The following is a 14,582-nucleotide window of genomic DNA, read 5'->3' on the forward strand; positions in this document are numbered from 1 at the left end:
TTATTATTATTACTTATGTCCTGCATATCTTCGCATATTTTCTCTATCACCCTCAATTTCTAACACGTCCTTAATATCCACCCCAATCAAATACCTTCTAGTTATATTAAGATGACCTTTACCGACAGGGAATTACAGTATAACATTCCACACACTCACATATCTTTCTAGATCATTGGTTCACATCTCGAGTCATTGTTTTCCTTCTTTACTTTTCAGCATCCTTAAACTAAGGGAGGATGTCAATAATCATGCATTGCATCCGGGAGATAGTAGGTTTGAATCCCACTATCGGCAGCCCTGAAGATGGTTTTCCGTGGTTTCCCATTTTCACACCAGGCAAATGCTGGGGCTTGTACCTTAATTAAGGCCACGGCCGCTTCCTTCCAACTCCTAGGCCTTTCCTATCCCATCGTCGCCATAAGACCTATCTGTGTCGGTGCGACGTAAAGCCCCTAGCAAAATAAAAATAAAAATAATCATGCAAGATTTTAATTTGTGAACCACCTGGTCAATTAATAATCAGAACTTAAGAAGATCCTTCCAGCTGATTTAAAATGGTAATACATAGAAGTCAGCCGAATTATTTAAATCCACCCATCTACGAGTGCTTAACTAAACACACATAACAACTTACAGGGTAGTAAACTCTAATTCATGCATATTCCTGGGGATAACTTTGGTGATTAACCATTAATCACCCAGAAGACAAGAAAGGTAAAGCTAATAAAAAAACTGTACCCCTTTGAGAATTGTATATCTCGCTATCTACACACTATTCAAGATATGAGTTTCATTGTTGTTTCCGTATTGAACTGAAATCACATAGATGAGTTATTTATAAGGTTCAACCTATTCAATACTAATTACGTGTTGTATACATGTTATTCACAACATTTATTCAATATGGGACAGGTTTTGGCATTTAAATGTCATCATCAGCCATAAAATAAATCACAAACAAATGCGCAAGGACACATTAATTAAAACTGGTGTGGTGACACATTGAAATATGTACATTAAAAGTCTTTATACGTCCATTCACACCATGTGTCAAACAAACTGTCAAAACAAAAGAGCAACGGCATAATAAAACTGGTGCAGTGGCACATTGAAGTATGTACATAGCCTCTCACTATTCAAAGATTAAAAGAAGGTTCCTTGATATGTTGTCAAAGCACAAAAGTCTTTGTACACCCATTCACGTCCCGTGTTAATTAAACAACAGTAATCAGATCTGGCTTAGTGACACACTGAGATATTTACATGGTCTTCTCACCAATCTAAGTCAATAGAAGGCTCCGACACACTTCCAAAGTTAAAAGTCATTAAAACGTCCATATACTCTATGTGTCAAACAAAACGTCAAGAACTTATTGGAATCACTTGGTATACAATTTTACCTGTTAAAATTTACACTGATGTGTATGAAATTATAAGAAATAATCAGTGGTAATAGGCTGTCCTTCAGTATTTTTTCTCACAAGGTTAACGTCTCAACATGCTGTTCCAAAGCTGTTAAAATTCTTCCAAATTGAGCAGAGAAAAAAAAATTTGTTGATGTACTGTAAGAAAAATACTGAATAATTCTGAATGACAGCCTATTACCACTGACTATTTCTTATAATTTCATATACATCAGTGTAAATTTTAACAGGTAAAATTGTATACCAAGTGATTCCAATAAGTTCTTGACGTTTTGTTTGACACATAGTGTATATGGACGTTATAATGACTTTTAACTTTGGAAGTATGTCAGAGCCTTCTATTGACTTAGATTGGTGAAAGGACCATGTAAATATCTCAGTGCGTCACTACGCTGGATCTGATTATTGTTGTTTGATTAACACGGGATGTGAATGGGCGTACAAAGACTTTTGTGCTTTGACAACATATCAAGGAACCTTCTTTTAATCTTTGAATAGTGAAAGGCTATGTACATACTTCAGTGTGTCACTGCGCCAGTCTTATTATGCCGTTGCTCTTTTGTTTTGACAGTTTGTTTGACACATGGTGTGAATGGACGTGTAAAGACTTAATGTACATACTTCAATGTGTCACTACACCAGTTTTAATGAATGTGTCCTTGCGCATTTGTTTGTGATTTGTTTTATGGCTGATGATGACATTTAAATGCCAAAACCTGTCCCATGTTGAATAAATGTTTTGAATAACATGTATACAACATGTAATTAGTATTGAATAGGTTGAACCTTATAAATAACTGATCTATGTGATCTATACACTATACATGAAATCAAAATGCATGCTGCTGAATTTATCTACAAAGTTGTTACCATATTAATGCGACCTTTGATGGATTTTCATGCTAAGATATCATTAGAATGTACTCATCATTTTGGTGTGTAACCTGCTGTCATCTGGCGATACCCATATGGATTTAGTTATCTATGACCGCCATCTCACTGGTAGAAGGTTCTGGGTTCATCTGGCTCCGAGTTGTTTCCATGATGTACTGGAAACTGCTACCTCCTAGCCATTGAAATCACACGCTGTCGTTCCACTCAGGAATACTGCTGGCACATAGGCGCAATCTGGTAGCTGTAGATACTGGGCTCACGGGGCACTTGCATACATGTGAAAACCGATGTGAGTCAAGTTATTTGAAGTACAGTTTATCTGACATCAAGATAAATGTTATAATGGTAGTGATCACTCGTAGGCTCGAGATGGACTACCACAAGTAGCAATTAATGTCCCTGAAGATCACCACTCATGACCCGTTCATTACAGATAGCGATACTTGAGAATTGACCTATCCTTAAACTGGGCATCACTCTTCAATTACTCATTCCTGCCTAATATGACTATATTTATTTAGTAGCATTTATAGCATCTGATAATTTCACACGGGCTAAGTATAGCACACTGATCCTTAGCGACTCATTGTCTTACTGCACACTTAAAGATAAGAATTTTATTATGTTCCATATTGAACTGAGTTCACAATTAAATTGAAAGAAGTTATTTAATGGTCAACATATTGTAATGGTTATAGCGTCCGCCATGCCAACTCGCTACGCGCCGGGGGCGTCATCATTTCGGCCCCACGCCCCTTACGCTCGAGCGCGCCAATCACGAGCAACACTTGGTTCTAGGCCGGCCCTCTCGCCTCCGTCCGCGGTCCCACAACAGAGGATGACGGAAATTACTCGACTGTTAATCTGGAGTCTTCTATCTCGCCAGGTTCCTGGATACATCTAGCATCCGGACTATTCTGGAAGGCTCAGGCAGGTATATAAAAGAGGAGTGACTTGCCTGGAGTGAGTGAGAGTTAGAGCGAGAGACTGATTTAGTGAGTGAGAGCGAGATTGAGTTCGCTGGAGCGCAGTCAGTGATAGCCTGGGAGAGTGCAGTCTGATGGAGTATCTGCCTGTTGGAGCCCAGGACTCGTTCCTGTTCCCCTGACGTCGTGTGTGTGTGTGACCGGCTGCTGGAGAAGAACCTTGGGTGTTCTGGAGCGGCGAAGAAGGGAACACGTGGTGGCGATGTATGTAGACTGCAAACGGGGTTCGGCGGATTGAGTGAACCGCGGATACTATCCCGACCTGCGAGATTGGCGTGTAGGCTGTGGACTGTGACAGCGCTAACGAGTGTGACTGAGTGGCTGAGAGAGTGTACGTGGGTGCTTTGAAAAGTTCTCAGAATGTACTAGAATTAAGTATCTTACCTCGGTGGAACTGCTTTTATTTTTCAACATAGTCTCCCTGTAGACTAATGCATTTGGTCCAGCGATGTTCCAATGCCTTGATCCCATCTTGAAAATGAGATCCCTCCAGGCCTGCAAATACCTCTCCAATTAGGCTGTCAGTTCTTCCCTTGTAGAAAATCTCCGTCCACCGAGGAAAATTTTCAGCTTGGGGAATAGATGAAAGTCTGAAGGTGCCAAATCACGTGAATAAGGTGGATGTGGCAACAATTCGTATCTCAGTTCATGAAGTTTTGCCTTGGCAATAACACTTGTTTGCGTTGTCCTGATGAAAGATGACCTTTTTCCTTGCCAAACCAGGCCTTGTTTCGCGTATCTTTTCCTGTAGTTGGTCTAGGAGGTTTGCATAGTATTGCCCCGTAATTGTTTGGCCAGAAGGAAGATAATCTATCAGCAGAATGCCTTTTGCATCCCAGAAAACTGAGGCCATGACCTTTCCGATCAAATGCACTGCCTTTGCTTTCTTTGGTGGTGGTGAATCAGCATCTTTCCACTGCTTTGACTGCTGTTTTGTCTCTGGGGTACAGTAGTGGACCCAAGTTTCATCTGTAGTCACAAACCGGCACAAAAAATCTTGTTGGTTGCACTGAAAACGGGCCAGACTTTGTTGGGACATTTCCAATCTGGTGCGTTTATTGTCCCATGTCAAGAGCCGTGGCACCCATCTTGCGGATAATTTTTTCATACCCAATTCTTTGGTTAAAATATAATATACCCGTTCCGAAAACATCCCTACAGCTTCAGCAATCTCCCGCACTTTCAGTCAACGATCCTCCATGACCATTTTATGCACTTTTGTGATAAATTCTGGGGTCGTAACACTTTTTGGGCGTCTACTACGCAGATCATCATCCAAGCTCTCCCGACCAAATTTAAACTCGCTGGTCCACTTGGCAACAGTTGAAAATGAAGGAGCAGAGTCCCCCAGTGTGTTCTGAAAGTCGGCATGAATTTCCTTTGCTTTCATACCTTTCTTTACAAAGTATTTAATCACTGCTCGAATCTCAGTTTTTTCCATTGTCACAAATCACTACGCGGGAACAACAACAAAGAGTCGTCACTACCACACTCCTGCAGCTAGAGCACTGATGCACCACATGTTCACTCACAAAGGATGTGTGATTATTGCGCGGGATCCTCGTTGCTCTAGCACTGACATCTAGCGGTGATTCCAAGAACTATTCAAACCGTCCTCGTACAGTAAATAATCGATGACTCTCTCTCTCTCTCTCTCTCTCTCTCTCTCTGTGTGTGTGTGTGTGTGTGTGTGGGGGGGGGGGGTTAATAAATCTTAGAAATAGGTTGCTACCAGGTTCTGTACGCATTTATGTACTTATTTACCCCGCCAACACGTAACAATATATTGAAAAGGTTGAACCATTACATAACTTCTTTCAATTTAATTACTGCACACTGACGATTACAGATCGCTTGACCCAGTCTCTAAATGAAAATCATTTATTTAGCCTGTATAGAATATCACAATGATATCTTGTATTCACTGGCTGATGATGACGCCAAACAGTGTCGAAACTAGTTCCAAGTGCAAATATATGTTATAAATAAAACTATAACATTTTTGTATTGAAAAGGTGGACCCTTTAAGTTTTCCTATCTTCCATTCTCGGTTCAATACGGACAAAAATGAAATTCTTAGATTTAAATGTATTCACTCTGTCGCAAGAGTAATACTGATCACCCGTACTTGATGTATCAAACACACCTATGACTGTGACAATGACTGTAGAGAGAAACATTTAGTCTACACTATGAAGTGAACCACACGAAGAATGATGTAGAGCAAGATGAGATGGGCAGGGTGAAGCGCCTTATATAGTCGACTTGTGAATTTCGCTAGGGAGAGTCGCTCCTCCCACTTTGACATATTCGCTTCGCTAATAGTTATCTTCCGGAGTCGAATGTATGCTCAATTTGTACCTCTTTACACCCTTTATCTGCTGAACTATTTTCATTCAGATCGGATTGCAGGCTAACTGATGATTACGAATGCATCCCTTGGATTTTTAGGCACGCTGGGTTTGGGTATTCCATCTTGAACACAATCAGTCCATTTCATCTGACAAGAAAATTCCCCCTTTCCATTCACATCAAGTGATAGATGTCGCAAAAATTTTCGTAGTTGTACACTGTTCTTTCATTTATTTATCAAGAAACTTTAAGATCCCTTTGCCTTGGATAATTTTCCAAGGGGTAGTTTTACACATATCACATCTTTCACATCAAGAGATGTCAAATAGTGACGATGAAGAAAAAACCAAATACTCTTTAGATATTTAGACCTTTCATATTATTAAGGAAAAGGTGTTTTTAATATGAGTGGTCAGTTGTGTCTTACTTATGTAACCTTTGTTTTTGTGTATATTTTAATTGTAAATCAAGGTCACGGCTGAAGATGTTTTTTATGAAAAACAAAACATGTACAGACTAATTTTCAAATAAATTAATATTAATCCAAGAAAAATTATAAGATTTTAAAGTAGTGGAAAAGTGGAACTTCTCAAACTTACAAGTTGGAATTTGTTACTTTAAATTACCATTACCACTGAAGAAGAGAACTTTGGTTCTTGAAACATGTTTGGTGTATTGAAATTGTAATAAATTATGTTAGTTTTGACAAGGTGGACATTCATATTTAATTGACATATTAATGTGATATATTGGTTTCAATACAGATCAATTTACTATTCACCATTATGGTTAAATTTATCAATTACAAAATTAACTTGCGATAAATCCTACCGTCAAATGATCTAAATTTAAGCTTCAAAAATTTTGAATTAATTATGATTATTTTGCATTGATTAGAATAGGAATTTCAAGGAGAATAAACACTTATTTGAATTATCCAATATCAAATTAACCAGTCCATTGTATATTATTGTATATCTACTGTGAAAGATTCTACCCAGGATAGCACTCAAACAGTTGCATAAACTGAACGTAAATTTCATTGAGATTAGCATCTATAAAAGCTTGTATTCGAATCTAGGGTCATCCATCCAAAGCTTTCCATTTCTGTAACTCATACCTTTTCAATTATATTTTTTGACTTTCTTACACCTTTTAAAATGTCTTTGGTCTTGAAATATTGAACTTTGTCTTACTAATGTCTTTCTGTTTGAGTGTCATTGATTATAAATTGAATTAAGCTGAAAACTGTATGGAAATTGCTCTAGCTTCTCATAAATATATTTCATTTCCATATTATATCTGCCTTTTGCTATTTCTTGATGCATGCATAATCTTTGCATCGACCTTTTGGCTCAAGCCAAAGCAGAATGTTGCTTTCACTGATGTCTGGATCTCATTTATGACAGTGACAGTATATAAACTCGTAAGATATGGTTCGTGTTATGTCATTTTCAGCATAATCAGTGCATCTGGATGTTATGAAAGGTGGTACTTGTAGGGCCAGTCATACTGGAGTAGCTTTTACTGGCCCAGGGAGGAAAGCAATAGTAAACTACTTCACTCCTCAGCCTTGTATGCCTCATTATGGTGCTGCCATCTGTTTTTGCAGTTTTGCCATATCCACAAAACCTTCTATGGTGCTATTTGAGGATCCAATCATCCCTTAAGCTCAAGACTTAATCCTATTAAATATCATGTTTGTTTTCATTTCAGTTTGATGAAAGTGTTCGGATATGGGATGTTCGGACAGGAAAGTGCCTGAAGACCCTACCTGCTCATTCTGATCCTGTAAGCGCTGTACATTTCAACAGAGATGGCTCACTCATAGTTTCCAGTAGTTATGATGGACTTTGGTAATTAGAAAATTTTCTTATATACTCTGTTGAATATTAGCTAATTAGACTCTAATAACTTCGTTGAACTAATCCAGAACGATGGAACACGTACACATAAGAAACCATTACTGATTCCCTTTTTCTTGCTTTAGTGTTCAGAAGTAGATATTATGGACTCATTTGTGCTATTAACCATGGATGGAGTCCAGTGTTTTTTGTAGGTTTTTCCACAAAATGATGTATGCTCTATAGAAACAAAATTTAACCATTTATTGGACCTTCAGTACCTCAAAGAACATGTCAGATTCTTCATTAATAGAGAGATTACTAATTCCTCCATCATTGTTGATCACTTCATGTCAAACTTCACTGGTGTTTTCATCCCGGGACGATATCCTCATCCTACAAAAGAGTATGCCTAGTGTTTCAGAAATATTGCCATCCTTGGCCCTAAAGCCGATAATGATCCCTTTTTGCGACTTAGAAAAATCAAGCAACAAAATATATGTGAGCAGAAGTCTATAATCACCACCACCACTCACAACACGCGACACATTTCATGGGCTACATGTTGCTGGTGTGAAATGTGGAAGTTATCATAATAACGTTCCTCAGCTTAGTAAGAGTTTTAAATACTTGCGTTAAAATCATATTATTGCATATACAGTACTAGTTTTTCTGTCTACCGGACGAGTTGGCCATGCGGTTAGGGGCGCGCGGCTGTGAGCTTGCATCCGGGAGATAGTGGGTTCGAATCCCACTGTCAGCAGAACTGAAGATAGTTTTCCGTAGTTTCCCATTTTCACACCAGGCAGATGCTGGGGTTGTACCTCAATTAAGGCCACGGCCGCTTCCTTCCACCTCCTAGGCCTTTCCTATCCCATGGTCGCCATAAGACCTATCTGTGTTGGTGCGACGTAAAGCCACTTACAAAAAAAAATTTTTTTCTGTATATAAACATTACGAGTAACACTCTTGTTTTTTTTTTTTTTTTTTTTTTAATGCACACATTGGACCACTTAAATCAAAGCATATACACCTGAATCTTCAAAGAATTAACTGGGAATTTAGCTTTCATCATCTTCCTCCTCTCCCAAAACCTCTTCATTCTTTCAACCTGCCTGCCCTTTCTTCATCAGATATGACATATGTTTTTGTTGCAAAGGTTTTCGTTTCAGTCTTATATATTTGTTCTTCAGAATCCTTTTCTCTTCTCTATTTGCAATTTATTGCATTGTATTACTCAACTCTTCTAAATCACCTTAAGACTTCTTTGAAACAATTATTTTTTCTGTTTTACTTTTCCAAAAGTAGTTGAATAGTTGTTTCAATAGCCTGGTTTCATCTTTTCTTGATATCCATATCCTGAAACTATGTATGTATGTAGATATATTCATCATATGATAAATAAATAAAATCTATTTTTGATATACAGTGTGTATCAAAACTACACCGACAGAAAAATCAGGGATGCTCTTCGTGTTATGTTAAGAACAATAGCTCAGTCAGATTGGCCATGGCACTACTGCCCTTGAAGAGCCTTGGCCTACCAAGCGACCGCTGCTCAGCCCGAAGGCCTGCAGAGTGCGAGGTGCCGTGTGGTCAGGGCAATGAATCCTCTCGGCCGTTATTCTTGGCTTTCTAGACCGCAATCAGATTGGCAGAGAATTTCTTTTTTTCCGAGAAAGTGAGGTTACTTAGCTACTGCCGGGTATTACAAGTTGTCCATTTCATGACCGTATCGATGTTTAATCAAGAAGTAAGTATCGATTAGGTGGATATTTATACTTGCTTCTTTTACTGCCGGGTACGCGATTCAAATGATGACCTTGCCGTATTTGCTACGCCAGAGAGCCAGCTGTTGCCTATTGCTGTGCATCAGAGAAGGGAAGGGAGGGGTAGTGGGAAATGAGAGGCAAAAGTAATGCTTGGTGCGAATGAACAAGTTTCTCGTTCATTTCACATAGTCACTTCCCAGCCCCAGTAGGCAGTGTACAGTTTATTCTGCACAAATTAGCTACTATGCTATAATGGTACAAGTGTATGATCCCTAATTTGAGTTTAGGAAATTTTCGTGAAATAATTCGTAATATTAAAGTCATGAAAATCATGTAATTTTATTCATTTATAATGCAAAAACGTAATATTATAAGAATTTGTAGTAGGGGAATTTTGTATCTGTGTATCTTTATATTGCTGTAACTTTAATTTGTGTAAGAGTCTGCACATGGCATGGGAGTGTAGATTTCTCAAGAATTGTGCAACACGGAAAACAGTGGCTATATCAGTAAAGACGGTTGAAGTCAGTTCAAAGCGTTGCAACAAAGTGGCTAGGAAACCCAGGGTACGGCCCGGTAGTATAGGCTTAAGATTGGAATTGATCAATGCGGATGTTCATGAGTGGACGTTCTATGTCATATCAGCTGCTCGATAGCCAATACGAGGGCTTTGTTTCAAGCAAGGTTGGGTTGACTGACTGATGCGTGAAGATGTGCCTGTGAGGGCGTTGCTACCCGTAAATTTTTCGGAATACTATAACCACACGTAGCAAGCCTATGTACAAGTGTGTACGCGTGTGCGAAAAGTCATTCTGATACTGATTCTGTTTCTCATTCGGACTGGTGCACGGGACCTATTTCACACAGTTTCCGATGTGTTATTCTATTCTATTGTTCTTCAGTAACAATTACAGAGTGAGCACTCTATAATTACAGGTGCTTGCCCTGAAGATGGTTTTCCGTGGTTTCCCATTTTCACACCAGGCAAATGCTGGGGCTGTACCTTATGAAGGCCACGGCCGCTTCCTACCCACTCCTAGGCCTTCCCTATCCCATCGTCGCCGTAAGACCTATCTGTGTCGGTGCGACGTAAAGCAAATAGCAATAAATAAATAATAAATAAAATTACAGGTGGTTACAAGTTTCAGGTGGGCATTCTGTAAAAGACACCACTAACTGTTTATATGTTAGTCAAACTCTGTTTTATTCTCTTATGAGATAATGTGCAGTGGGTGTGGTGGTGCATATTGAATGTACATTCTGGAGTGGATGTGTGGTTGTGCACAGAGCTAATTCTTGCTAAAGGAAATCGTCGTCCGAGTATGCAGTACTTCAGTTGGAGAAACGTGAGGGGTCACCCTAACCTGTGCTGGAAGCTGGAATAACTCAAGACATCAATGAAGAGGAGTGTAAATAAGGTTAGGGATGCTCTTCATAAAGAAGGGTGTATCCGTACGTAGAGAAAGTCGTCGTACTTATTTTTACTAGATAAGGGTTTTTCTTGTGTAGCAGTGCAGTGGGACTGTTACCTGGAGGTATGTCATATAAAATGTATATAGTGAAACTAATTATTGTGGGTGGTTTGTAGATGTTTGTATATTTCCCTTCTGTAAACAGGAAAGGCGAGTTGGTCTCATCAAGTGATGATTATTGTTGGTGGTTTGTAGATGTTTGTATTTTTGCCTTTTGTAAAATTTAATTTCAGGGGTAAACAGTAACAGGTAAGGTTATAAAGCAAGTCTAGAGCCTCGTCAGCCTGATGACCATCGCCTTTTGGGAGGGAGTTCCTTGTTGCTCTAATGAATTAATTCTTCCTGTAAATTTTTTTACTGCAACCACCAGACGAGATGAGAAACAATCTGGTGCATTCCTTGATTGACAAGTGTGTCTTAATTGCAGTGTCTTCTTTTACTGTGTGTGCAGTTATGGCTGTTTAATAAACAAACTGTGGATATTGCATGTAGGAGACAAGGACAATTCTGTGCGAGTCGAACAAGGGAACTTGTACATATGCACAGAGCATGATCTCTGTCTCCATCATACACCGCACTTCTCCTCCCTCTCCTTCTCTACCCTGACGCACGGCAGCGGCTTATGCTCTGGCATAGCTAATGTGGTGAGTTTGTCAATTTTAATCGCGCACCGAAAGTAACAAAGTAACCTCATTTTCTCGAAAAGAGACATTTTCTCCATCAATCCAATTGCACCATCGTTCTTAACATAACAAAAAAAGCATCCCTGCTTTTTTTTTTTTTCAGTCTAGTTCTGATACACCCTGTATGACAGATAAAAGGCATTTCTCCTTTTTTCTCATAGTGTCTATTATTTAACTAATTTTCCCAGTATACCACTGCATTAGGCAGCAATCTTCATTGTCCATCTACCTGATGCTTTTTATTATTCTGATAATCCTTCTGTCAACCTTGAATGTTGAAATTTGGCATTGATCGAAAGAGATTTCTTGTTGTATGGGCAATGTAATTTGTTGTGCTTGTTGTAATTTGAATGTTCAGCCTTCTGTTGATACTCTCTCATTGGAGTTCCAGGTTATAATTTCACCAAAATATTTAACCGTATTTACAATATTAATTTGTTTGGTATTACATACCTGCCAAGTTTTCCGGTTTTTCCATAAAATGTACAGATTTTGAGTGTGTTTTACAGTTGTACGGATGAACAACGTTATTGTACAGATTTTGAATATCCGCGATTGGTTTCGCTCGAATACAGTAGTTTCTGCGGTCAAATTGGATTTGTTTGACTTTCGACAGTAGCTGGTAATACGAGATTCAGTGTTTGAAATTCGACCGGTAAATGTATCAATAATCACATTATCGATCATCACCGTGCTTTTGTCACCTGTTCGAACTCAACTGCTACTTCATTCAATGAGAATATGAGACATGTTCCCAAACAAGTAGCAGGCTGCGATTTTGAAGAAAAGAAATCCGTGAAAAGAGAAGGCTGTGAATTTATATAAAACAATTTTAGTAACTGTATCATGCTTCATAGCAGCTGAAAGGCTTTGTTTGTGTACGTGTGTAACATTGGCGGTAGTTCTGAAACTTGGAATTGTGTGACGAATTTCTAAGCGATTTAGTATTTTTAGTGGTGTTCGTAATAAGTTCAACTAAGAAACGATATTATCAGTCTTTTCGGGAGGCATATTCTGCTAAATTTCCTTGTTTTATACGATCACGGAAAGCGTTTCAAGTATTAAGTGAAAACAGATGAGCACTCATCAATATGTAACTTTGTGTACGGTATTTAATTTCATAACATATACAGTAAAACCTCGATGCATCGTTTGGGTAGGGGGAAAATGACTACGGATGCGGAAAAACTATAAATGCGAGCAACATAAAAAATAGGGGGAGAGCAAAATAATTATTGTATTCGGACATTTTTCGTTATGTAAATATTATTATTATTATTTTAAAAGCAACAATAATGGCGCGTGGCCTGCAGAGCTGTACGCAGGTCTTTTGAGTTGTCGGGTGATAGACGATCTACGCGCATATGAAAATGCGGCCCTACCTAAGATGAATTCTAATGTTTAGTTCGGCAAACAGACAGCCCCCGAACCGTTGGAATTAACCAAGGAAAGTTAAAATCCTCAACCCAGTCCAGACCCCTTGAATCAAAGGCCAACACGTGTTAACCATTTAGCTCATACTATACATAACGGTATCAAATATTGCAACAACGATAGAGGCCTACGAGATGAAAATAAAAAGTGCAACTTTTAGGCAGTTTCGTTTCACTTTTCTTTACAAATTTCGTTATAATTGAAAACCTTTACGTTCAGTTCTCTTATTGCAAATTAAAGATATACATGGATATTATGGCGATAACCCTGTATTTAGGTAAAGATTCCGTAGACCCTTTGCGAACGTTAGGTTAGATACCCAACACGGCGCTGCTCCCGCAGCTCAGCTCAGACGATGTCACAGAGGTTAGAATACCCAACACGGCGCTGCTCCCGCAGCTCAGCTCAGACGATGTCACAGAGGTTAGAAATTCAACGCGGCGTGTCTCGAACAATGACGCAGCGGCCTGTGCAAAGCTGCCAATTTAGGAACTAGTTATAAGACTAGGCTATGAGAAAAGATTATTGATCAGGCTTGGGTAGGTCCAGCTTGTAACAAGACTATTGGGCAGAGGGCAACAAAGTGGTCAACAGGCCTCTAGCATCCCACACACTCCACAAGGTACTACGCGATTAATCACCCTATGATTAAAGCCGCGTATACACTTGAGCATTCGCCCTGAATGAGCATGCGTTGCCGATGCGGGAGCGCACAAGCACGACCTGCATACCAATCTGTTGAGCAAATTTCCACTGTGTTCGGACCTCGTGCGGACCGAGAACACCATCTGTGTTTAGGTGTAGTGTAGTGTTTTGCCTGACCTGAGGCTACAATGGTGAATCGAAAATTGATCGTCGCCAGTTATTGTTATATGTATTTATAGCATTCCTTGAAAACAAAAAGGAGAAAGCGGTGGTGGCAAAGAAGAGAGATGCAATGCTCAATTGTTAAAAACGATTGGACATGAAACAGATGACAATTTTAAAAAGCTTATAAGAATGTCATCCGAAGATTTCGAATGGATATCGTATAGTATCAGGGCTATGATTGAGAGAGAGGACACAACATTTAGGAAAGCCATATCTGCCGAGGAACGCCTAGCTGTGACACTGCGATTTCTGGCTTACACAAGTTTGCAGTACCTCTTCAAAATTTTGAAACAAGCCATTGGCAGAATCATACCTGAAGTGTGCCAAGCCATCGCAGCCTGCTTAAAGGATTATGTGAAGGTATGAAATGGCGTATGGCTTTTAGTGCCGGGAGTGTCCAAGGACATCTCGCCAAGTGCAGGTCTTTTGTTGTGACACCTGTAGGTGACCTGCGCGTCGTAATGAGGATGAAATGATGATGACGACGACGCATACACCCAGCCCCCGTGCCAGCGAAATAAACCAATGATGGTTAAAATTCCTGACCCTGCCGGGAATCGAACCCGGGACCCCTGTGACCAAAGGCCAGCACTTTAACCGTTTAACCATGGAGCCAGATTACGTGAAGGTATTGTAATAGAACTCGTCCTTGGGGTTCCACAGAACGGGATACTTGTGGTAGTATCCCAGGAGGATAAGAGAATTATCCTGGGACAATTCCATTTCAACTTGAAATTATCTTTCACTCTGTTCCTACACTTCACTTGCACGAGCGAGATCGCATATGCATAGTGATAGAGGAGGCAGTCGGCTCATACTGTTCGGGCTACCCCACTCGTCATCAACCG

The 14,582-nt window shown here is 39.5% G+C and overlaps 1 protein-coding gene across 2 annotated transcripts in view; it reads left to right on the top strand.

Annotated features, from left to right (window-relative positions):
• Window positions 1–14,582, top strand: part of LOC136866259 (protein will die slowly) — a 184,000-nt gene that overhangs the window by 106,608 nt on the left and 62,810 nt on the right. For both annotated transcript variants that reach the window (XM_067143062.2, XM_067143063.2), the window contains exon 5: window positions 7,376–7,515. In XM_067143062.2, coding sequence (XP_066999163.1) covers window positions 7,376–7,515 — 140 coding nt within the window. The remainder of the gene's footprint in view (window positions 1–7,375; window positions 7,516–14,582) is intronic.

This window comes from Anabrus simplex, chromosome 3 (genome assembly GCF_040414725.1).
Source record: "Anabrus simplex isolate iqAnaSimp1 chromosome 3, ASM4041472v1, whole genome shotgun sequence".
NCBI lineage: Eukaryota > Metazoa > Arthropoda > Insecta > Orthoptera > Tettigoniidae > Anabrus > Anabrus simplex.